At 55.5% G+C, this 26,910-nt stretch overlaps 2 protein-coding genes across 2 annotated transcripts in view; both read right to left on the bottom strand.

Annotated features, from left to right (window-relative positions):
- Positions 1-2,455: 2,455 nt before the first annotated feature.
- LOC142906702 (uncharacterized) lies at positions 2,456-19,627 on the bottom strand. Its single transcript, XM_076055052.1, has 4 exons — positions 19,546-19,627; positions 11,991-12,177; positions 10,040-10,248; positions 2,456-6,420 (listed from the first exon to the last, which is right to left on the bottom strand). The coding sequence occupies exons 2-4, from the start codon at positions 12,167-12,169 to the stop codon at positions 5,492-5,494; spliced, it is 1,317 nt and encodes a 438-aa protein (XP_075911167.1). The 5' UTR covers positions 12,170-12,177; positions 19,546-19,627; the 3' UTR covers positions 2,456-5,491.
- Positions 19,628-21,249: 1,622 nt separating this feature from the next.
- LOC116957037 (large neutral amino acids transporter small subunit 2) overlaps positions 21,250-26,910 on the bottom strand; it is a 63,580-nt gene continuing 57,919 nt past the window's right edge. Inside the window, exons 10-11 of the mRNA XM_076055048.1 lie at positions 25,264-25,441; positions 21,250-23,112 (exon numbers count right to left, since the gene is read on the bottom strand). Coding sequence (XP_075911163.1) covers positions 22,916-23,112; positions 25,264-25,441 — 375 coding nt within the window. The 3' untranslated portion in view covers positions 21,250-22,915. The remainder of the gene's footprint in view (positions 23,113-25,263; positions 25,442-26,910) is intronic.

The raw sequence follows: 26,910 nt of genomic DNA, 5'->3' as shown, positions 1-26,910 counted from the left end.
TCTGTGTGTGTGTATCTGTGTGTGTGTATACGTGGGTGTGTGTATCTGTGTGTGTATCTGTGTGTGTCTCTGTGTGTATCTGTGTGTGTGTGTATCTGTGTGTATCTGTGTGTGTATCTGTCTCTGTGTATCTGTGTGTATCTGTATGTGTGTATCTGTGTGTATCTGTATGTGTGTATCTGTGTGTGTGTACCTGTGTGTGTGGGGTGGGGGGGAGCGGTAGCGTAGCGGTTAGCGCTACGCCGCGCTACGAACCCGGCCACCCGGGTTCCAATTCCCGCTCGCGGCCACCACCGGCGACGATTACTTGAACCCGGTCCTGGGCCTCCCCTAGGTCGGCTCGGCCTCAAACGAGTAACCGGGGAGGCAAAGGCGGCCGGGGCGAAGCCAGGTACCAAAGCTAGTGCCTAACAAATGAAAACTTGCAACTCGAAACCCACCCACTCACGACCGTTGGCTATGAACTGTGGTGGCGGTGGTGTCCATTGCCGGCGTTGGTACCTGCTACGTACCGCTAAAAAACGCTGACCCCCCCCCCCCCCCAAGACAAAAACACGACGAATAAATCCCACACAGCTCACGGCAACGGTGATTCGCTGTCGTCCACTTTATTAACAATTCGCCTGGGACGACGCATATCGAGTGCGACGTTCGGTCAGAGCTGCGGGCGGAGCGGGCGGAGGCCGGAAGATTCTCTACGACTCTCCGTGGGTCTCTACGAGTCTCTGCGAGTCTCCGTGAGTCTCTACAAGTCTCTCTGAGTCTCCGTGGGTCTCTATGAGTCTCTACGAGTCTCTACGAGTCTCCGTGGGTGTCTACGAGTCTCTACGAGTCTCCGTGGGTGTCTACGAGTCTCTGCGACTCTCCGCGAGTCTCCCCGAGTCTCTGCGAGTCTCCGTGGGTCTCTATGAGTCTCTACGAGTCTCCGTGGGTCTCTACGAGTCTCTAGGAGTCTCTATGAGTCTCTACGAGTCTCTAGGAGTCTCTGCGAGTCTCCGTGGGTCTCTATGAGTCTCTACGAGTCTCCGTGGGTCTCTACGAGTCTCTAGGAGTCTCTAGGAGTCTCTAGGAGTCTCTACGAGTCTCTAGGAGTCTCTACGAGTCTCTACGAGTCTCTACGAGTCTCTACGAGTCTCTAGGAGTCTCTACGAGTCTCCGTGGGTGTCTACGAGTCTCTGCGACTCTCCGCGAGTCTCCCGAGTCTCTGCGAGTCTCTGCGAGTCTCCGTGGGTCTCTATGAGTCTCTACGAGTCTCCGTGGGTCTCTACGAGTCTCTAGGAGTCTCTACGAGTCTCTATGAGTCTCTACAAGTCTCCGACTCCGCCCGTCGCCTGACGAAGCCGGTTGCAACTTGCGAGGCGGAACGTCGTCCTCGGAGATTCGCGAATCCGCCGCAGCGGATTCGCCCTCGCAACGCGCGAACCGTGCTGCCGGCCAATCGGCGCGCTCCGTTCGCGTGAACGCACCGATTGGCTGTGCCGGGGGGGGGGGGGGCGGTGGCGGTGGCGGTGCCTGAACCGCACGCGATCCAACCCACGGACGCAAAATCCCCGACACGCACGCGTGGGCGGGTGGGCGGGCGGGCGCTAGCTTCGCCGCTAGGCTGCAACAACGTCAAGCGCCGCCGCAGGGGCTGCCGGCCACCGTTCAGCGAGGGTACGGAGGGGCCGCCCCGCAAGCGCTACGGCCAGAGGAGGAGGAGGAGGCCACCAGGGTCCGCTGCACCGGTACTGGGGCCCACCCGCCCACCCCCCCCCCCTTCCCCTCTGCGTGCCGCGGCGGTGTGCGGCCGGTAAACATCGCCGCTGGGGGAGAAGGCAAAGGCGGCCGGGCGCACCCACCCACTCACTTACTCACTCACTCACCCACCCACTCACTCACCCACTCACCCACCCACTCACTCAACCACTCACCCACCCACCCACTCACTCAACCACTCATCCACTCACCCACCGACTCAGTCAACCACTCACCCACCCACTCACTCAACCACTCACTCCACCCACTCACTCACCCACCCACCCACTCAACCATTCACTCACTCACTCACTCAGCCAGCCACCCACCCACTCACTCAACCACTCACCCACCCACCCACTCACTCAACCACTCATCCACTCACCCACCGACTCAGTCAACCACTCACCCACCCACTCACTCAACCACTCACTCCACCCACTCACTCACCCACCCACCCACTCAACCATTCACTCACTCACTCACTCAGCCAGCCACCCACCCACTCACTCAACCACTCACCCACCCACCCATTCACTCAACCACTCATCCACTCACCCACCCACCCACTCACCCACCCACCCACTCACTCAACCACTCACCCACCCACCCACTCACTCAACCACTCATCCACTCACCCACCCACTCACTCACTCACTCGCCCACTCACTCACCCACCCACCCAATCACTCGGTCACTCACCCACCCACCCACCCAGTAAACCATCAGTACGTGTAGTATTGGCAATCAATAGTTAAAGGCCGACGACCACAACAACAACAACAAGAGCTTCAGCGCATCAAAGTGAGAACGGGCAGCAAAGATGCAACGTCCTAGAATGGAGCTGAGCGGCCACACTCCTATCCCTGGTCACGTGACGCTTCGATAATACAACTCAGTGCGAGGCAGTGGGTCTCTGTGGGTCTCTATGAGTCTCTACGAGTCTCTACGAGTCTCTACGAGTCTCTACGAGTCTCTGTGTGTCTCTGTGAGTCTCTGTGAGTCTCTGTGAGTCTCCGTGAGTCTCTGTGAGTCTCTACGAGTCTCTGTGAGTCTCTGTGAGTCTCTACCAGTCTCTGTGGGTTTCTGTGGGTCTCTATGAGTCTCTGTGAGTCTCTGTGAGTCTCTACGAGTCTCTGTGGGTCTCTACGAGTCTCTGTGGGTCTCTATGAGTCTCTGTGGGTCTCTGTGGGTCTCTATGAGTCTCTGTGGGTCTCCATGAGTCTCTGTGAGTCTCTGTGGGTGTCTGTGAGTCTCTGTGGGTCTCTGGGTCTTTATGAGTCTCTGTGGGTGTCTGTGAGTCTCTACGATTCTCCGTGGGTCTCTATGAGTCTCTGTGGGTCTTTACGAGCCTCTGTGAGTCTCTACAAGTCTCTATGAGTCTCTACGAGTCTCTGCGAGTCTCTGCGAGTCTCTGTGGGTCTCTGTGGGTCTCTGTGAGTCTCTACGAGTCTCTACGAGTCTCCACGAGTCTCTACGAGTTTCTACGAGTCTCCGTGAGTCTCTACGAGTCTCTCCGAGTCTCTCCGAGTCTCTGCGGGTCTCTACGAGTCTCTGTGAGTCTCTGTGAGTCTCCGTGAGTCTCCGTGGGTCTCTGTGGGTCTCTACGAGTCTCTATGAGTCTCTACGAGTCTCTGTGAGTCTCTGTGAGTCTCTACGAGTCTCTACAAGTCTCCGTGGGTCTCTATGAGTCTCTACAAGTCTCCGTGAGTCTCTACGAGTCTCTCCGAGTCTCCGTGGGTCTCTATGAGTCTCTACGAGTCTCTACGAGTCTCTACGAGTCTCTGTGCGTGTCTACGAGTCTCTACGAGTCTCCGTGGGTCTCTATGAGTCTCTACGAGTCTCCGTGGGTCTCTACGAGTCTCTGTGGGTCTCTATAAGTCTCTACAAGTCTCTGTGAGTCTCTACGAGTCTCCGTGGGTCTCTATGAGTCTCTACGAGTCTCCGTGGGTGTCTACGAGTCTCTGTGAGTCTCCGTGGGTCTCTACGAGTCTCTGTGGGTCTCTGTGGGTCTCTATGAGTCTCTACAAGTCTCCGCGAGTCTCTACGAGTCTCTGTGGGTCGCTGAGTCTCTGTGAGTCTCTACGAGTCTCTATGAGTCTCTACAAGTCTCCGTGAGTCTCTACGAGTCTCTACGAGTCTCCGCGAGTCTCTATGAGTCTCTACGAGTCTCTGTGGGTGTCTACGAGTCTCTACGAGTCTCCGTGGGTCTCTGTGAGTCTCTGTGAGTCTCTACGATTCTCTACGAGTCTCCGTGAGTCTCTCTGAGGCTCTCTGAGTCTCTACGAGTCTCTACGAGTCTCTCCGAGTCTCTGTGGGTGTCTACGAGTCTCTACGAGTCTCCGTGGGTCTCTGTGAGTCTCTGTGAGTCTCCGCGAGTCTCTACGAGTGTCCGCGAGTCTCTACGAGTCTCTGTGGGTCGCTGAGTCTCTGTGAGTCTCTACGAGTCTCTACGAGTCTCTACGAGTCTCCGCGAGTCTCTACGAGTCTCTGTGGGTGTCTACGAGTCTCTACGAGTCTCCGTGCGTCTCTACGATTCTCTACGAGTCTCCGTGAGTCTCTCTGAGTCTCTCTGAGTCTCTACGAGTCTCTACGAGTCTCTCCGAGTCTCTGTCGGTGTCTACGAGTCTCTACGAGTCTCCGTGGGTCTCTGTGAGTCTCTGCGAGTCTCTGCGAGTCTCCGTGGGTCTCTACGAGTCTCTGTGGGTCTCTACGAGTCTCTGTGGGTCTCTACGAGTCTCTGCGAGTCTCCGTGGGTCTCTACGAGTCTCTGTGGGTCGCTGAGTCTCTGTGAGTCTCTACGAGTCTCTACGAGTCTCTAGGAGTCTCTACGAGTCTCTATAAGACTCTACAAGTCTCCGTGAGTCTCTACGAGTCTCTCCGAGTCTCCGTGGATCTCTACGAGTCTCTACGAGTCTCCGTGGGTGTCTACGAGTCTCTGCGAGTCTCCGTGAGTCTCTACGAGTCTCTACGAGCCTCCGTGAGTCTCCGTGGGTCTCTGTGAGTCTCTGTGAGTCTCTACGAGTCTCTACGAGTCTCTATGAGTCTCTACAAGTCTCCGTGAGTCTCTACGAGTCTCTGGGGGTGTCTACGAGTCTCTACGAGTCTCCGTGAGTCTCTACGAGTCTCTACGAGTCTCCGTGGGTCTCTACGAGTCTCTGTGGGTCTCTACGAGTCTCTGCGAGTCTCCGTGGATCTCTACGAGTCTCTGTGGGTCGCTGAGTCTCTGTGAGTCTCTACGAGTCTCTACGAGTCTCTAGGAGTCTCTACGAGTCTCTATAAGTCTCTACAAGTGTCCGTGAGTCTCTACGAGTCTCTCCGAGTCTCCGTGGATCTCTATGCGTCTCTACGAGTCTCCGTGGGTCTCTACGAGTCTCTGTGGGTCTCTACGAGTCTCTGCGAGTCTCCGTGGATCTCTACGAGTCTCTGTGGGTCGCTGAGTCTCTGTGAGTCTCTACGAGTCTCTACGAGTCTCTAGGAGTCTCTACGAGTCTCTATAAGTCTCTACAAGTCTCCGTGAGTCTCTACGAGTCTCTCCGAGTCTCCGTGGATCTCTATGAGTCTCTACGAGTCTCTACGAGTCTCTACGAGTCTCTAGGAGTCTCTACGAGTCTCTATAAGTCTCTACAAGTCTCCGTGAGTCTCTACGAGTCTCTGTGGGTGTCTACGAGTCTCTACGAGTCTCCATGAGTCTCTACGAGTCTCTACGAGTCTCCGTGGGTCTCTGTGAGTCTCTGTGAGTCTCCGCGAATCTCTAAAAGTCTCTCTGCGCCCCATCCCCACCTCCGGGCGGCGCCACCCACCCCGAGCCCCGGTACCAGCGCCGGTAGGTGGCGTGCCAGGCCGCGTACGCCACGGCGGCTCCGGCCACCTTGTGCCACGCCTCGTGGTGGTAGAGGCAGGTGCCCGCCAGCGCCGCCGCCCACAGCGCCATCAGCGCCAGCAGCGCCGGCAAGCACAGCGCCTCCACCACCACGGTCGGCCAGCCGTCGCCCGCCGCCGGGCCTCGCCACGCGGAGGCGGCGGAGGAGGCGGAGGAGGAGGCGGAGGAGGAGGAGGAGGCGGAGGAGGAGGAGGAGCGCCACCGTGCATCGGCCGGTCGGATGGCCGGGCGGCACGTGGGCCGGTATCGGGTCTCGCTGCCGTCGCCGCGACGACGACCCCCGTCGTCCTGACGACGACCCCCGTCGTCCTGACGACGACCCCCATCATCTTGACGACCCCCGTCGTCCTGACGACCGCCGTCGTCCCGACGACCCCCGTCGTCCTGACGACGACCCCCGTCGTCCTGACGACGACCCCCGTCGTCCTGACGACGACCCCCGTCGTCCTGACGACGACCCCCGTCGTCCTGACGACGACCCCCGTCGTCCTGACGACGACCCCCGTCGTCGTGACGACCGCCGCCGCCGTCGCCGCGACGACGACCCCCGCCATCGCCGTGGGCGCGCTGCCGCTCCGTGAAGGCTAAGGCCCCGCGCAGCTCCTCCACGCCCAGCAGGAGGCAGTAGGTGAGGAGGAACGCGTGGCCAGAGATGTCCACGCCGCTCCAGCTGCCGCCCAGACGCTGGCACTCACGGCGGTCGCCGGCCGCCAGCGGCGCCGGCGGTGCGGCGGCGGTGGTGGTGGTGGCGGCGGTGGCGGCGGCGGCGGCGGCGGTGGTGGCGGTGGTGGCGGCGGTGGCTGTGCGAGAGGGAGACAAAGGTGGGTGGGCGGTTATAGCACGGGTGGAGGTGGCGGTGATGGCGGTGATGGTGGCGGTAGCGGTGGTAGCGGCTGTGGCGGTGACGGTGGTGGTGGTAGTGGTGGTAGCGGCTGTGGCGGTGACGGTGGTGGTGACGGTGGTGGCGCCTCGGAGTGATTCAGCCGGCTACAGTTGCTGTGGCCGAGGGTTCGTGGACTGCTGATTCACTCACCCACTCAGAATCAGAAAGGGTTTAATTCGCCATGAAAGTTCACACCGACACGGAATTTACTTTGGCAGGATGGTGCGTACATTCAACATATAGGAATCTAAAATCTTAAATAAGTTTTAAACAAGTCTTACTATAATAATAATAAGGGTTAAAAGTCTAACTAACACCAAGGGGCTGAAGTATATAAAATTGAATAAATATCGAATATAAAATAGCTTTAAGATATAATTAAAAAATAAAAAATACAAATAGGTTAACATAGTTAATATCGGCAAGGTGTCATTATGTAGATAAAATGTTAAAATCAGTGTAAGCCCTTGGCCTTGTTTAACAGGCCAGCAGCAGATCAGATGGGAAGAATCTGTTTTTATGGCGTGAGGTTTTGGTCCTGATGGACCGAAGCCTTCTGCCGGAGGGGAGTAGCTGAAACAGAGAGTGTCCAGGGTTGGATGAATCGGCCACAACCTTCCTCGCTCGCCTCATGCTCCTTGTCGTGTGCAGGTCCTCGAGGGTCGGTAGATTGCAGGCAATCACCTTCTCAGCAGTGTGGATGATGCGCTGCAGTCTGCTCTTGTTCTTGGCAGTGGCAGCAGCGTACCAGACGGTTATGGAGGAGGTGAGGATGGATTCAATGATCGCTGTATAGAATTGCACCATCATTGTCTTTGGCAGGTTGAATTTCTTCAACTGCCGTAGAAAGTACATCCTCTGTTGAGCTCTCTTGGTGAGGGAGCTGATGTTCAGTTCCCACTTGAGGTCCCGGGAGAGAATAGTGCCCAGGAAGTGGAAGGACTCTACAATTTTGACTGGGGAGTCTAACAGGGTGATGGGGGTGAGTGGGGCTGTATTCTTCCTGAAGTCCACAACCATCTCAACTGTCTTTAGAGCATTTAGCTCTAAGTTGTTCTGGCTATACCAGGTCACCAGGTTGTCAGCTTCCCACCTATAGTCAGACTCATCCCCACCAGAGATCAGCCCAATGAGGGTGGTGTCGTCCGCAAACTTCAAGAGCTTGATGGACAGATGATTGGAGGTGCAGCTGTTGGTATACAGGGAGAAGAGCAGTGGGGAAAGGACGCAGCCCTGAGGAGTTCCGGTGCTGATGGACCTGGAGTCAGAGACTTGTGTTCCCAGCTTAACGCACTGCTTCCTGTCAGACAGGAAGTCTGTGATCCATTTACAGGTGGTGTAGGGCACGTTCAGCTGGAAGAGCTTGTCCTGAAGCAGGGCAGGGATGATGGTGTTGAAGGCAGAGCTGAAGTCCACAAACAGGATCCTGGCGTAGGATGCTGGGGCGTCCAGATGCTGTAGTGAAGTGGAGGGCCATGTTAACTGCGTCGTCCACAGACCTGTTGGCTCTGTAGGCAAACTGAAGGGGGTCCAGGAGAGGGTCTGTGATGGCTTTGAGGTGTGCCAGGACCAGGCGCTCAAAAGACTTCATTACCACAGATGTAAGGGCGACCGGTCTGTAATCATTTAGTCCTGTTGGCCTTAGCTTTTTGGGCACAGGGATGATGGTGGAGGACTTGAGACAGGCTGGTACATGGCATGTCTCCAGGGAGGTGTTGAAGATGTTGGTGAACACCAGAGACAGCTGGTCAGCACAGTGCCTGAGGGTGGCTGGAGAGACAGAGTCCGGCCCGGCTGCTTTGCGTGGATTCTGCCTCTTGAAAAGTCTATTAACTTCTCCCTCCTGAAAGGAGAGAGTCGTCTCTGTAGTATGGGTGGGGGATGGGGCCTCTTGGGTGGGAAGGGGTGGTTCAGGACAGTTCAATTGTCTTTCAAATCTACAGTAGAACTCGTTCAGGTCGTTGGCTAGGCGGGAGTCGTTAGTGGTGTGGGGGGCTCTGGGTTTGTAGTTGGTGATCTGCCTGAGCCCTCTCCAGACAGAAGCAGCGTCGTTATTAGAAAACTGGTGTTTTAGTCTCTCTGAGCACAGTCGTTTAGCCTCTCTCACCGCTTTGCTAAACCTGTTCTTCGACTCCTTGAATCTGTCTCTATCCCCACTCCTAAACGCTTCCTCCTTCTCCAACCTCAACCTTCTGAGCTTTGCTGAGAACCAGGGCTTGTTGTTGTTAAAGTTCAACCTGGTACGTGTTGGGATACAGCAGTCCTCACAGAAGCTGATGTAGGACGTCACAGCCTCTGTGAGTTCATCCAGACTATTGGTAGCAGTTGTGAACATATCCCAGTCAGTACAGTCTAAGCACGCCCGCAAATCTTCCACAGCCTCACTGGTCCACTGTTTAGATGTCCTCACAGCAGGTTTACAGAGTTTTAGTTTCTGCCTGTATGCAGGAATCAGGTAGACCATGGCATGGTCAGAGTGTCCCAGTGCTGCTCGGGGGACGGCGTGGTAGGCTCTACTGACTGTAGTGTAGCAGTGATCCAGAGTGTTCCCTTCTCTGGTTGGGCATTTAATGAATTGTATATATTTGGGGAGTTCGTGGCTGAGATTACCTTTGTTAAAGTCGCCAACCCACTCACCAACCCACTCACCAACCCACTCACCAACCCACTCACCAACCCACTCACCAACCCACTCACCAACCCACTCACCAACCCACTCACCAACCCACTCACCAACCCACTCACCAACCCACTCACCAACCCACTCACCAACCCACTCACCAACCCACTCACCAACCCACTCACCAACCCACTCACCAACCCACTCACCAACCCACTCACCAACCCACTCACCCACTCACTCACCCACTCACTCACCCCACCCACTCACCCACCCACTCACCCACCCACACCCACTCACCAACCCACTCACCAACCCACCCACTCACCCACCCACTCACCCCACCCACTCACCCACCCACTCACCAACCCACTCACCCACCCACTCACCAACCCACTCACCAACCCACTCACCCACACCCACTCACTCACCCACTCACCAACCCACTCACCCCACCCACTCACCCACCCACTCACCCCACCCACCCACTCACCACACCCACTCACCAACCCACCCCACTCACCCACTCACCCACTCACCCCACCCACCCACTCACCCCACCCACCCACTCACCCCACCCACTCACCAACCCACTCACCCACCCACTCACCCACCCACTCACCAACCCACTCACCCACCCACTCACCCACCCACTCACTCCACCCACTCACCCACCCACCCACCCACTCACCCACCCACCCACCCACTCACCCACTCACCAACCAACCCACTCACCCACTCACCCACTCACCCACCCACTCACCACACCCACCCACCCACTCACCCACCCACTCACCACACCAACCCACCCACTCACCCACCCCTCACCCCCACCCACCCCTCACCCCCACCCTCACCCCCACCCACCCCCCCACCCACCCCCCCCTCGTCACGACCCGCCCCCCCCACCCCTCACCGAGCCCGGTGTCGCAGCTCCCCGTGATCCGGTCGAGGTGCCCGAAGGTTTCCGTGGCCACGAACCAAACGGCGGTGGCCACGAGGAGCCGAGCCGCGTGGGGCCCGAGGCCCCCCCTTTGGGGGGCCCCCCCCACGCCGCCGGCCGTGACGGCCACCAGCGGCACGAGCGGCAGCAGCATCCAGCCCCACGCACGCTTCACGAAGAACCTGGAGGGGGGGCGGAGAGAGGGGGGGGGGGCGGAGAGAGAGGGGGGGGGGCGGAGAGAGGGGGGGGGGGCGGAGAGAGGGGGGCGGAGAGAGGGGGGGGGCGGAGAGAGGGGGGGGGAGAGAGAGAGGGTGACACAGAGAGGGTGACACAGAGAGGGTTGGGTGACACAGAGAGAAGGTTGGGGTGACACACACAGAGAGAGGGTGACACAGAGAGGAGAGGGTGACACACAGAGAGGGTTGGGTGACACAGAGAGGAGAGGGTGACACACAGAGAGGGTTGGGTGACACAGAGAGGGTTGGGTGACACAGAGAGAAGGTTGGGGTGACACACACAGAGAGAGGGTGACACAGAGAGAGGGTGACACAGAGAGGGTTGGGTGACACAGAGAGAGAGGGTGACACAGAGAGAAGGTTGGGGTGACACACACAGAGAGAGGGTGACACAGAGAGAGGGTGACACAGAGGGTGACACAGAGAGAGGGTGACACACAGAGAGGGTTGGGTGACACAGAGAGGGTTGGGTGACACAGAGAGAAGGTTGGGGTGACACACACAGAGAGAGGGTGACACACAGAGAGGGTTGGGTGACACAGAGTGGGTTGGGTGACACACAGAGAGGGTGACACACACAGAGGGTTGGGTGACACAGAGAGAGGGTGACACACAGAGAGAGGGTGACACACAGAGTGGGTTGGGTGACACAGAGAGGGTGACACAGAGAGAGGGTGACACACAGAGAGGGTTGGGTGACACAGAGAGGGTTGGGTGACACAGAGAGAAGGTTGGGGTGACACACACAGAGAGAGGGTGACACACAGAGAGGGTTGGGTGACACAGAGTGGGTTGGGTGACACACAGAGAGGGTGACACACACAGAGGGTTGGGTGACACAGAGAGAGGGTGACACACAGAGAGAGGGTGACACACAGAGTGGGTTGGGTGACACAGAGAGGGTGACACAGAGAGAGGGTGACACACAGAGTGGGTTGGGTGACACACAGAGAGAGGTGTGGTTGGGGTGACACAGAGAGAGGGTTGGGTGACACACAGAGAGAGGTGTGGTTGGGTGACACACAGAGAGAGGTGTGGTTGGGGTGACACAGAGAGAGGGTGACACAGAGAGAGGGTTGGGTGACACACAGAGAGAGGTGTGGTTGGGTGACACACAGAGAGAGGTGTGGTTGGGGTGACACAGAGAGAGGGTGACACAGAGAGGGTTGGGTGACACAGAGAGGGTGACACACAGAGAAGGTGACACAGAGAGACGGTGACACAGAGAGAGGGTGACACACAGAGAGAGGTGTGTTTGGGGTGACACAGAGAGAGGGTGACACAGAGAGAGGTGTGGTTGGGGTGACACACACAGAGAGGGTGACACACAGAGAGAGGTGTGGTTGGGGTGACACACAGAGAGAGGGTGACACACAGACAGAGGTGTGGTTGGGGTGACACAGACAGAGGGTGACACACAGAGAGAGGTGTGGTTGGGTGACACACAGAGAGAGGTGTGGTTGGGGTGACACAGAGAGAGGGTGACACAGAGAGAGGGTGACACACAGAGAGAGGGTGACACACAGACAGAGGGTGACACACACAGACAGAGGTGTGGTTGGGTGACACACAGAGAGAGGGTGACACACACAGAGAGGGTGACACACACAGACAGAGGTGTGGTTGGGGTGACACAGACAACGGCGAGCGGGAGGCGGCGTGGCGGCAGAGTGCGGGCGTGGACCCACACGTTGACGAAGTTTCGCTTGTGGGCGAAGTAGAACTCGGGGAGCGGTGCCAGCTCCTTGGCAGCGCAGGCGAGCAGCGTGAGGAGCGCCAGCGCCGTGCACGCCGCGCCGCTCCGCCGGGACAGCAGCGCCACGGCACGCACCGCGGCTCGGCGCACGAGCAGCACCACGGCCTCCATAGCGTGGCCTGCGACACACACACACATACACACACATACACACACACGCGTATACACACACATACACACATTCACACACACATACACACACATACACACACATACACATACACACACACATACACACATACACACACACACACGTGTAGCGTACACACACACACACATACACACATGTAGGGTACACACACACATACACACATACACACACACACATACACACACACACATACACACACACACATACACACACACGTAGTGTACACACACACACACATATGTAGGGTATACACACACACATACACACACACATACACACACACATACACACGTGTAGCGTATACACACACATAGTGTACACACACACACACACGTGTAGCATACACACACACACACTTGTAGCGTACACACACACGTGTAGCGTACACACACACACGTAGCGTACACACACATACACGTAGGGTACACACACACACACACATGCACACATGTGTAGCGTATACACACACACACGTGTAGTGTACACACACACACGTAGTGTACACACACACACACACGTGTAGTGTACACACACACACACGTAGAGTACACACACACACGTGTAGTGTACACACACACATACACACGTAGTGTACACACACACACATGTAGTGTACACACACACACACACACGTGTAGGGTACACACACACACACACGTGTAGGGTACACACACACACACACGTAGTGTACACACACACACACGTAGCGTACAACAATAACCGCCATTCGCCACTAAGTGGCGGTGATGTCACCATGACGCTTGTGCCAGGCCATGTGCACCTTGAGGCCACTTGAAGTGTCGAACGCCCGTTGGCAGGAGGTCACGGGGCAGACCCAGGTGCCACGGGTCGACTGATTGAAATGACTGAGATGACTGGCTGATGCACCACCTGTGCCCCCTACTGTGCCTACTTGCTGTGCTTTAGCCACCCGGTGCTCCGCTCGTTGTTGTGAGCGTCGCTCCTCCGCCCTCCGTTGTTGATGGAGGGCGACTGCCTCCAACTGCCCAGAAGCGTCCTTAACGAGCCTCCTCCACAGAGGCCGATCTTGACACCGCTGGTACCAGTCATCGGCAAGTCCACTCAGCTCCACGTCCTCCTGTACCACATCACTCCATCTCTTCTCTAGCCCGTGCCGCGCCCATCTAGCCCCCTCGATCCGGCCGAACAAAAGCTGTTTCGGCATGCGGTAGCTGGGCATGCGGGCTACATGACCCAGCCAACGCAGTCTTGCCCGCCGGAGGAGCTCACCGATGGGACTTTGCCCAGATCTTTCAAGGATTTGTGAGCTCCTCACAATCCAGCCTGGTTAACCCCAGGATGGATCGTAGGCAGGCCAGCCTAAATGTTTCCAACCAGCGAAGATGCTCCATTAAGGGGGTCCACGTTTCGCAAGCGTAGAGAAGGGAGGGAATGACCGTGGCCGAGAAGACCTGAAGCTTAGTGCGGAGCGACAGACCAGGTAGCTTCCACACAGCGTTACGCAACCGATGAAAAGATATTGCCGCTCGACTGATTCGGAGTGAGACCTCTGCTGTTAAACTGGAGCCGGTCATAAGCACACTGCCCAGGTATGGGAAACTCTCCACTCTCTCCACAACTGCCCCATCACCGATTGGGAGTTGTGGGGGTGGAGTGTCCACTGGTACAAAATACACAGGCAGGTGCTTAGTTTTGGTGGGGATGATGGTAAGGCCCCATCTCTTAGTGGCACGCTCCAGTCTCAGCAGCAGCATCTCCAACTCCGTCTCTGAATGAGCAGCTATTACCCAATCATCGGCATACATAACGTGGTTGAGCAATAGGGAGCCATCCCTTGACTGCACCCGGGCATCGATCAGCCTCCCATTATATCTGTACGAAATGGAGATTCCCCCGGTACAGCTATTGAAGGCTTCATGAACTACGTGGTCAAAATAGATGTTAAATGTGGGAGCCAGAGGACATCCCTGTCGTACCCCAAGGTGTACAGGAAATGGCTCTGACTTCCGGCCACGTAGTTTTACCCGGGCCCGCTCACCATCATGAAGGTCCTTAATGATCGTGAGCAGGGGGTCAGGGACTCCAAAAACACGAAGGACAACCCAGAGCCCATTCCTACTGATGGTATCATAGGCCTTGACCAGGTCAATAAAGCAGAGATGTAGGTCTTGTTGGAATTCCCTACGCCTCTGCTGTAGCAGCTGGACAGAAAATATGGCATCTGTGCAGGACCGCCCTTTCCTGAAACCGCATTGGGGCTCCGCAAGCCTCTCCTCAGCGTGCCTGGCAAGGCGATGTTGAATAATCCTTGCCAGGATCTTTCCCGGCACACTGAGGAATGAGATGCCCCTGTAGTTGTTACAGTCTGTGCGGTCCCCTTTCTTAATGAGGGGGACCACCAGGTCATCCTTCCAATCCTGCGGAACCCGTCCAGTGGTCCAGACTGTTGTTATGATGTCATATAGGGCAGTCTGTGCACAAACGCCACCCTCCCTCAGCATTTCGCTTTGGAGATCATCTCTGCCCGGTGCCTTTCCTGGTCTCAGACTCTGGATCGCCTTGAGTACTTCCTCAACAGATGGCACCTCAGTCAGCCACTCACAGGGGGTGACTTCTTCCAATATTTGAGGCACCGCAGCCTCAGCAGGGTCATCCCCACTTTGTGACACGATGTTTTCCTGGCTGAGGGGTTTCCCCTCCCCCAGGACCTCACATAAATGCTCAGCAAATCTGCAAACCTGTTCCTGGGGGTCGGAGATTGGAACACCATTTTTTCCCCTAATGATGGTAATAGGTGTGGCGCTGCAGGTTACTTTTTTGATGGAGTTAAATAGAGATTTGTGATCGCGGGCCACTGAGGCAGACTCCATCTCCTCACCAACCCGCGACCACCACCCATCCTTGCAGGGCCTCACGGCTCTCCGAACCTCCGAGCGAAGGTTGCGGTAAGCCTCCTCATTCTCTGACGTGGGATGCTGTAGCTGATGACAGTGGGCCTGTCGATTTTTCTCAACTATCCTGAACACCTCCCTCCTCTGTCAGCCAGGGTCTCTCGGGAGGTCTGGACCACGTACCCAAAGCAGCCATTGCAGCTGCATGAGTCACAGTCCAAAACCTCGCCCATTTACCCTCGACATCAGGAGGAGTGGGGGACGATGCCAACCCCAGCTGCAAGCGATGATGAAATTCTCGCTTGCAACTTTCATCAGCTAACCAAGACCAGGCCACTTTAGGTTGGAATGGGGTCCTGGGTGTACACCCACCACCGGAGTGGAAGAATGGCTAGGCGCATCTTACAGATGACTAGTCGATGGTCAGAGGGCAGATCAGCTCCATGGTAGGTCCTGGTGTCAAGGACATGGGCTCGCATCCGCTGGTCCGTCACTACGTAGTCCAGCAGATGTTCTTGCTTGGACCCGGCATGCATCCATGATGTTGTGTGGATGCGCCGATGCTGGAACAGCGTGTTGGTAATTACAAGCCCATGTAGCGTATACACACACACTCACACATGTAGCACACACACACATGCAGGACACACACACACATGCAGCACACACACACACATGCAGCACACACACACACGTAGCACACACACATGTAGCACACACACACACAAATGTAGCACACACACACATACATGTAGCACACACACACGTAGCACACACACACATGTAGCACACACACACACATGCAGCACACACACACATGTAGCACACACACACACATGTAGCACACACACACACACATGTAGCACACACACACACATGCAGCACACACACACACATGTAGCACACACACACACACGCAGCACACACACACACATGTAGCACACACACACATGTAGCACACACATACACACATGTAGCACATACACATGTAGCACACACACACATGTAGCACACACACACACATGTAGCACACACACACACATGTAGCACACACACACATGTAGCACACACACACACATGTAGCACACACACACATGCAGCACACACACAGACACACACAGCACACACAGCATACACACACACAGCACACACACACATGTAGCACACACATACACATGTAGCACACACACACATGTAGCACACACACACATGTAGCACACACACACACATGTAGCACACACACATGTAGCACACACACACACATGCAGCACACACACACACACATGTAGCACACACACACACATGCAGCACACACACACATGTAGCACACACGCACACACATGTAGCACACACACACATGTAGCACACACACACACATGCAGCACACACACACATGTAGCACACACACACACATGTAGCACACACACACACACATGTAGCACAAACACACATGTAGCACACACACACGTAGCACACACACACATGTAGCACACACACACACATGCAGCACACACACACACATGCAGCACACACACACATGTAGCACACACACACACACATGTAGCACACACACACATGTAGCACACACACACACACATGCAGCACACACACACACATGTAGCACACACACACACACGCAGCACACACACACACATGTAGCACACACACACATGTAGCACACACACACACATGTAGCACACACACACACACATGTAGCACATACACATGTAGCACACACACACGTAGCACACACACACACATGTAGCACACACACACACATGTAGCACACACACACATGTAGCACACACACACACATGTAGCACACACACACATGCAGCACACACACAGACACACACAGCACACACAGCACACACACACACAGCACACACACACATGTAGCACACACATACACATGTAGCACACACACACATGTAGCACACACACACATGTAGCACACACACACACATGTAGCACACACACATGTAGCACACACACACACATGTAGCACACACACACACACATGTAGCACACACACACACGTAGCACACAGACACAGCACACACATGTAGCACACACACACACAGGTAGCACACACACACACATGTAGCACACACACACGTAGCACACAGACACAGCACACACATGTAGCACACACATACACATGTAGCACACACACACACATGTAGCACACACACACATGTAGCACACACACACAGGTAGCACACACACACACGTAGCACACACACACAGCACACACATGTAGCACACACACACACGTAGCACACACACACGTAGCACACACACACACACGTAGCACACACACACACAGGTAGCACACACACACACACATGTAGCACACACACACACATGTAGCACACACACACACATGTAGCACACACACACACATGTAGCACACACACACATGTAGCACACACACACACATGTAGCACACACACACAGAACACACATGTAGCACACACACGCAGCACACACACACATGTAGCACACACACACACATGTAGCACACACACACACATGTAGCACACACACACACATGTAGCACACACACACATGTAGTACACACACACACACGCAGCACACACACACACACATGTAGCACACACACACACACACGTAGCACACACACACACAGGTAGCACACACACACACACACATGTAGCACACACACACACATGTAGCACACACACACATGTAGCACACACACACATGTAGCACACACACACACACACATGTAGCACACACACACATGTAGCACACACACACACATGTAACACACATACACACATGTAGCACACACACACACACATGTAGCACACACACACACACACATGTAGCACACACACACACACACATGTAGCACACACACACATGTAGCACACACACACACATGTAACACACACACATACATGTAGCACACACACACACATGTAACACACACACATACATGTAGCACACACACACACATGTAACACACACACACACACATGTAGCACACACACACACACACATGTAGCACACACACACACATGTAGCACACACACACAGGTAGCACACACACACAGGTAGCACACACACACACACATGTAACACACACACATACATGTAGCACACACACACATGTAACACACACACACATGTAGCACACACACACACAGGTAGCACACACACACACATGTAGCACACACACACACATGTAGCACACACACACACACATGTAGCACACACACACACATGTAGCACACACACACACACATGTAGCACACACACACATGTAGCACACACACACACATGTAGCACACACACACACATGTAGCACACACACACATACAGGTAGCACACACACACAGGTAGCACACACACACACACATGTAGCACACACACACACATGTAGCACACACACATGTAACACACACACATACATGTAGCACACACACACATGTAACACACACACACATGTAGCACACACACACACACACATGTAGCACACACACACATGTAGCACACACACACACACATGTAGCACACACACACAGGTAGCACACACACACATGTAGCACACACACACACACATGTAGCACACACACACACACATGTAGCACACACACACACATGTAGCACACACACACATGTAGCACACACACACACATGTAGCACACACACACACACATGTAACACACACACACATGTAGCACACACACACACATGTAACAGACACCAATACATGTAGCACACACACACACACATGTAGCACACACACACACACATGTAGCACACACACACACACATGTAGTACACACACACACACACATGTAGCACACACACACACATGTAGCACACACACATGTAGCACACACACACACACATGTAGCACACACACACACATGTAGCACACACACACACATGTAGCACACACACACATGTAGCACACACACACACATGTAGCGCACACACACACACACATGTAACACACACACACACACATGTAGCACACACACACACACATGTAGCACACACACACACACATGTAGCACACACACACACACATGTAGCACACACACACACACATGTAGCACACACACACACACATGTAGCACACACACACACACACATGTAGCACACACACACACACACATGTAGCACACACACACACACATGTAGCACACACACACACACATGTAGCACACACACACACACACATGTAGCACACACACACACACACATGTAGCACACACACACACACACATGTAGCACACACACACACACACATGTAGCACACACACACACACACATGTAGCAAACCGGTACCCCCCCCCTCGTGCCCCCCCCCCCGTGCCCCCCCCCCCGTGCCCCCCCCGTCCCCTCCCGTGCCCCCCCCGCCCCCTCACCCCCCCTGCCCCCTCCCGTGCCCCCCCCCCGGTGCGGCCCCACGACCCGCACTGTACCGTGACCCCTGGCAACCGCCACGTGACCGCGAGTCCAAAAACCGGAATGCCGGCGGCCGTCGTGCACCCTGGGAAAAAGTGACAGCTCGCCCCGCCCCCACTCGCAATTGGCTCCGCCCAATCCACAAGTAGCCCCGCCCACAAAATAATTAACCCCACCCCCCCCATCAACTAGCCCCCGCCTGCCTTTATTACTAGCCCCGCCCATACCGCAAGGAGCCCGCTATACAATTAGCCCCGCCCCTATTGTCAACTAGCCACGCCCTCCATAAGTAGTCCCGCCCCCCGCACCAACGACCCTGCCCCGCCCATTTTACAATTAGCCCCCAACCCCTCTCGTCACCTAGCGCCGCCCACCCCGCAACTAGACCCGCCCCTCATCAACTAGCCCCCACCCACTCCACAATTAACTCCGCCCCCTGTCAAACTAGCCCCACCCACTCCACGACTAGCCCCGCCCACTCCACAAGTCAGCCCCGCCGCCACACTCTCTAACCAACGCGCCTGTACCAGGCTAGGTGCACTTTGATGCCACGTGTCATTTGGAAGGCTCGCTGCTGACAGGTCACGGGACAGACCCAGCAGGTGCCATGGGTTGACTGCTGTGCCAGGCTAGGTGCAGGAGGAGGTCACGGGACAGACCCATCAGGTGCCATGGGTTGAGATTCTGGGTTCAAGCCCTGGGTCTGGGTGTCTCTCTCAGGGGGTTCACGATGTCCGTGTCAGAGACACTGAGAGCCTGGGTTCAAGCCCTGGGTCTGGGTGTCTCTCTCAGGGGGTTCACGATGGCCGTGTCAGAGACACTGAGATCCTGGGTTCAAGCCCTGGGTCTGGGTGTCTCTCTCTCTCTCTCAAAGAGTTCACGATGGCCGTGTCAGAGACACTGAGAGCCTGGGTTCAAGCCCTGGGTCTGGGTGTATCTCTCTCTCAGGGGGTTCACGATGGTCGTGTCAGAGACACTTAGACCTGGGTTCAAGCCCTGGGTCTGGGTGTCTCTCTCTCTCAGGGGGTTCACGATGGCCGTGTCAGAGACACTGAGAGTCTGGGTTCAAGCCCTGGGTCTGGGTGTCTCTCTCTTAGGGGGTTCACGATAGCCGTGTCGGAGACACTGAGAGCCTGGGTTCAAGCCCTGGGTCTGGGTGTCTCTCTCTCAGGGGGTTCACGATGGCCGTGTCAGAGACACTGAGAGACTGGGTTCAAGCCCTGGGTCTGGGTGTCTCTCTCTCTCAGGGGGTTCACGATGGCCGTGTCGGAGACACTGAGACCTGGGTTCAAGCCCTGGGTCTGGGTGTCTCTCTCAGGGGGTTCACGATGGCTGTTGCGGAGACACTGAGAGCCTGGGTTCAAGCCCTGTATCTGGGTGTCTTCTCTCTCTCAGGGGGTTCACGATGGCCGTGTCAGAGACACTGAGGGACCTGGTTTCAAGCCCTGGGTCTGGGTGTCTCTCTCTCTCTCTCTCAGGGGGTTCACGATGGCCGTGTCAGAGACACTGAGGGACCTGGTTTCAAGCCCTGGGTCTGGGTGTCTCTCTCTCTCTCTCAGGGGTTTCACGATGGCCGTGTCAGAGACACTGAGAGTCTGGGTTCAAGCCCTGGGTCTGGGTGTCTCTCTCTCAGGGGGTTCACGATGGCCGTGTCAGAGACACTGAGAGTCTGGGTTCAAGCCCTGTGTGTGTGTATCTACAACAAACACACCACACCTGTCTGTGTGTATGTACAGCTTTATTTCGCGAGATGTTGTTGTTGTTTACAGCTTGTTGGCAGAGGTTCGTGGTTTGGGAGTGGCGGGCCGACCTGGTTAATACTGCGGGGGGTTGCGGAGCAGATGGTTGGAGACTGTGTGTGTGTAGTGTGTGTAGTGTGTGTAGTGTGTGTGTAGTGTGTGGTGTGTGTGTCGTGTGTGTAGTGTGTGTGTGTAGTGAGTGGGTGAGTGAATCGGTGACTGAATGTGTGAGTGGGTGGGTGAGTGAATGGGTGAGTGGTTGGGTGAGTGGGTGGGTGGGTGGGTGAGTGGGTGAGTGAGTGAATGGGTGAGTGGGTGAGTGAATGGGTGAGTGAGTGGGTGCGTGAATTGGTGAGTCGTTGGGTTAGTGAATGGGTGAGTGGTTGGGTGAGTGGGTGGGTGAATGAATGGGTGAGTGGGTGGGTGAGTGGGTGAGTGAATGGGTGAGTGTGTGGTGAATGGGTGAGTGGTTGAGTGGGTGGGTGAGTGGGTGGGTGAGTGGGTGGGTGAGTGAATGGGTGAGTCGTTGGGTGAGTTAATGGGTGAGTGGGTGAGTGCATGGGTGAGTGGGTGGGTGAGTGAATGGGTGAGTCGTTGGGTGAGTTAATGGGTGAGTTAATGGGTGAGTTAATGGGTGAGTGAATGGGTGCGTGAGTGAATGGATGAGTGGGTGGGTGAGTGGGTGACTGAATGTGTGAGTGGGTGGCTGAGTGAATGGGTGAGTGGTTGTGTGAGTGGGTGGGTGAGTGAATGGGTGAGTGGTTGGGTGAATGGGTGAGTGAATGGGTGCGTGAGTGAATGGGTGAATGGGTGAGTGAATGGGTGCGTGAGTGAATGGGTGAGTGGTTGGGTGAGTGGGTGGGTGAGTCGTTGAGTGACTTCTTGAGTTGACATTTGTCAGTTGGTGGTTGTCTGCTGGTGCTTGGTGTTTGGTGGTTTGCTGATTGGCGGTTGTCTGCTGGAAGTTGGCGGTTGTCTGTTGGTGGTTGGCGGTTGTCTGCTGGAAGATGGTGGTTGTCTGTTGGTGGTTGCCGGTTGTCTGTTGGTGGTTGGCGGTTGTCTGTTGGCAGTTGACAGCTGTCTGTTGTCTGCTGGAAATTAGCGGTTGTCTGTTGGCATTTGGCGGTTGGCAGTTGGTGGCTCACAGTTGTCTGTTGTCTGCTGGTAGTTGGCGGTTGTCTGTTGGCGGTTGGCAGTTGGCGGTTGTCTGTTGGAAGTTGTCTGTTGGCGGTTGCCTGTTGGCGGTTGTTTGTTGGAAGTTAGCGGTTGTCTGTTGGCAGTTGACAGCTGTCTATTGTCTGCTGGACATTGACGGTTGTCTGTTGGCAGTTGGCAGTTGCCTATTGGTGGTTGACAGTTGGCAGTTGACAGTTGGTGGTTGTTTGTTGGTGGTTGACAGTTGGCGGTTGACAGTTGTCTGTTGGCAGTTGGCGGTTGTCTGTTGGTGGTTGACAGTTGGCGGTTGACAGTTGGTGGTTGTTTGTTGGTGGTCGACAGTTGGCGGTTGTCTGTTGGTGGTTGACAGTTGGCGGTTGACAGTTGGTGGTTGTTTGTTGGTGGTCGACAGTTGGCGGTTGTCTGTTGCCAGTCGGCGGTTGCCTGTTGGCGGTAAGCGGTTGTCTGTTGGCGGTGTGTCCGCTGGTGCTCGTCACAGCTCCTGTTTGACGCTTGCTCTCACTCCCGGCTTGTAAATCGGAGAGCGTCGCTTGGGGTCGTCGTCATCACCGTCACGACCGTCACCACCGCTGTCACCACCGCCGTTACCACCGTCACCCACCTCCTTCCGTGCCGTCTCTTGCGGGTAAACCACCACGCTCAGCTTCTGTGCGTTGAACGTCATCCACTCTGCACGCACACACAGACAAAGATCCGCCGTGTAGGCTCTAACAGACTGCTGGGGCAAGGGCTGTTAGCGAGTAGCACCAATGAAGGCCGGCACTGTGGCACACGAGGGTGGTGGGTGGCCAGCACCAGGCCCGGCCGCCTTTGTCTCCCCCAGTGGCGATGTTTTACACACTGCACCAGGTACTCATTTGAGGCTGAATTGACTTGGGGGAGGCCCAGGATTGGTTTAGACACACACACACAACAACAACAACTGCCACGTAGGGCAGTCTGTGCACAAACGCCACCCTCTCTCAGTGTGTCGCTTGGGAAATCATCTCTGCCCGGTGCCTTTTCCTGGTCTCAAACTCCGGATCGCCTTCACCAGATGGCAACTCGTCCAGCCGCTCACAGAGGAGGGGAGGTGGGTGGGGTGAGTGGGTGTTGACTACCTCCTCCGATATTTGAGCCAACGCAGCCTCAGCAGGGTCAGCCGCCCACACCCCAAACTTTTCCCCGTGATGTTCTCACCCCCCCACCATCACCACCCCCCCCACCAGCACCACCCCCCCACCACCCCCCCCCAACACCAACCCCCACCACCCCCACCACCACCCCCACCCCCCACCACCACCACAACCCCCACCGGCACCACCTCCCACCACCACCACTGCCACCACCCCCAACCCCCTACAACAACCCCCCACCACCAACACCCCCACCACCACCCCCACCACCACCACCACCCCTACCCCCACCACCACCACCCCCCCCACCACCCCCCCCACCACCCCCCCCTCCACCACCCCCACCACCGCCCCCCACACTGGCCGCCCACCTCTGCCCCCACCACGAGGTCACACACAGAGAGAGACACACACAGACACACAGACACACACAGAGAGACACACACAGACAAAGAGAGACACACACAGACACACACACACAGAGAGAGAGACACACAGACACACACACACAGACACACACAGAGACACACACACACAGAGAGAGACACACACAGAGAGAGACACACACAGACACACACAGAGATACACACACACACAAAGAGAGACACACACAGACACACACACAGAGAGAGAGACACACACAGACACACACACACACAGAGAGAGACACACAGACACACACACACAGACACACACAGAGAGAGACACACACAGAGAGACACACACACAGACACACACACACAGAGAGACACACACAGACACACACACACAGACACACACAGAGAGACACACACACACACACAGAGAGACACACAGACACACACAGAGAGAGACACACACACACAGACACACACACAGAGAGACACACACACAGACACACACACAGACACACACAGAGAGAGACACACACACACAGACACACACACAGACACACACAGAGAGAGACACACACAGACACACACACACAGACACACACAGAGAGAGACACACACAGACACACACACACAGACACACACGGAGAGAGACACACACAGACACACACACACAGACACACACGGAGAGACACACACAGACAAAGAGAGACACACACAGACACACACACACAAAGAGAGAGACACACACACAGACACACACACAGACACACACACAGACACACACACAGACACACACACACAGACACACACACAGACACACACACAGACACACACACACAGACACACACACAGACACACACACAGACACACACACAGACACACAGAGAGAGAGACACACACAGACACACACACAGAGAGACACACACAGAGAGAGACACACACAGACACACACAGAGATACACACACACACAAAGAGAGACACACACAGACACACACACAGACACACACAGAGACACACACACACACAGAGACACACACACAGAGAGACACAGACACACACACAGACACACACACAAAGAGAGACACACACAGACACACACACAAAGAGAGAGACACACACACAGACACACACACACACACAGACACACACACAGACACACACAGAGACACAGAGACACACACACAGAGAGAGAGACACACACACAGACACACACACACAGACACACACAGACACACACACAGACACACACACACACAGACACACAGACACACACACACAGAGAGAGACACACACACAGAGAGAGAGAGAGAATCGGTGTGGAGCCACTCACCCACGAAGGCCTCGAACGTGCGTGGCTTGGTCTGCCAGTGCACCCCTGCGTAGTAGACCGGCACGCCAGTCAACATGATGGCGAGCCCCATGCCGCACACGACTGGCTCCGAGATGAGGCTGAAGATGAGCAGGAAGGCCCAGAAGAGGAGGTAGATGATGGGGAAGGCCAGGCTGATCTGTAGGAACACACACACACAGACACACACAGATACACACAGAGATACAGACACACACAGACAAACACACAGAGATACAGACACACACAGACACACACATGAATACTCACAGAGATACAGACACACAGACACACACATGAATACACACAGAGATACAGACACACACAGACACACACAGACACGCACAGAGATACAGACACACACAGACACACACAGAGATACACAGAGATACAGACACACACAGACACACACAGAGACACAGACACACACAGATACACACACAGAGATACACACACAGAGACACACACACAGAGATACAACAACAACAACCGCCATTCACCACTAAGTGGCGGTGACATCACCACGACGCTTGTGCCAGGCTATGTGCACCCTGAGGCCACGTGAAGTGTCGAACGCCCGCTGGCAGGAGGTCACGGGGCAGACCCAGGTGCCACGGGTCGACTGACTGAGACGACTGGCTGGTGCACCACCTGTGCCCCCTACTGTGCCAACCTGCTGTGCTTTAGCCACCCGGCGCTCCGCTCGTTGTTCTGAGCGTCGCTCCTCCGCCCTCCGTTGTTGTTGGAGGGCGACTACCTCCAACTGCCCAGTAGCGTCCTTCACGAGCCTCCTCCACAGAGGCCAATCTTGACACCGCTGGTACCAGTCATCGGCAAGTCCACTCAGCTCCACGTCCTCCTGCACCACATCACTCCATCTCTTCTCTAGCCCGTGCCGCGCCCACTTAGCCCCCTAAATCCGGCCGAACAAAAGCTGTTTCGGCATGCGGTGGCTGGGCATGCGGGCTACATGACCCAGCCATCTCAGCCTTGCCCGCTGGAGGAGCTCACCGATGGGACCTTGCCCAGATCTTTCAAGGATTTGTGAGCTCCTCACACAATCCAGTCTGGTTAAACCCAGGATGGATCGTAGGCAGGCCAGCCTAAATGTTTCTAACCGGCGAAGATGTTCCATTAGGGGGGTCCACGTTTCGCAAGCGTAGAGAAGGGAGGGAATGACCGTGGCCGAGAAGACCTGAAGCTTAGTGCGGAGCGACAGACCAGGTAGCTTCCACACAGGGTTACGCAACCGATGAAAAGATATTGCCACTCGACTGATTCGGAGTGAGACCTCTGCTGTCAAACTGGAGCCAGTCATAAGCACACTGCCCAGGTATGGGAAACTCTCTCCACAACTGCCCCATCACCGATTGGGAGTTGTGGGGGTGGAGTGTCCGATGGTACAAAATACCCAGGCAGGTGCTTAGTTTTGGTGGGGCTGATGGTAAGGCCCCACCTCTTAGTGGCACGCTCCAGTCTCAGCAGCAGCGTCTCCAACTCCTCCTCTGACTGAGCAGCTATTACCAAATCATCAGCATACATAACGTGGTTGACCAATAGGGAGCCATCCCTTGACCACACCCGGGCATCGATCAGCCTCCCATTATATCTGTACCATATGGAGATTCC

This window comes from Petromyzon marinus, chromosome 69 (genome assembly GCF_048934315.1).
Source record: "Petromyzon marinus isolate PM22_M1 ecotype Great Lakes invasive population chromosome 69, UKy_Petmar_22M1.pri1.0, whole genome shotgun sequence".
In the NCBI taxonomy this organism is placed as follows: Eukaryota; Metazoa; Chordata; class Hyperoartia; order Petromyzontiformes; family Petromyzontidae; genus Petromyzon; species Petromyzon marinus.
This window is presented reverse-complemented; position numbering and strand designations above follow the sequence as displayed.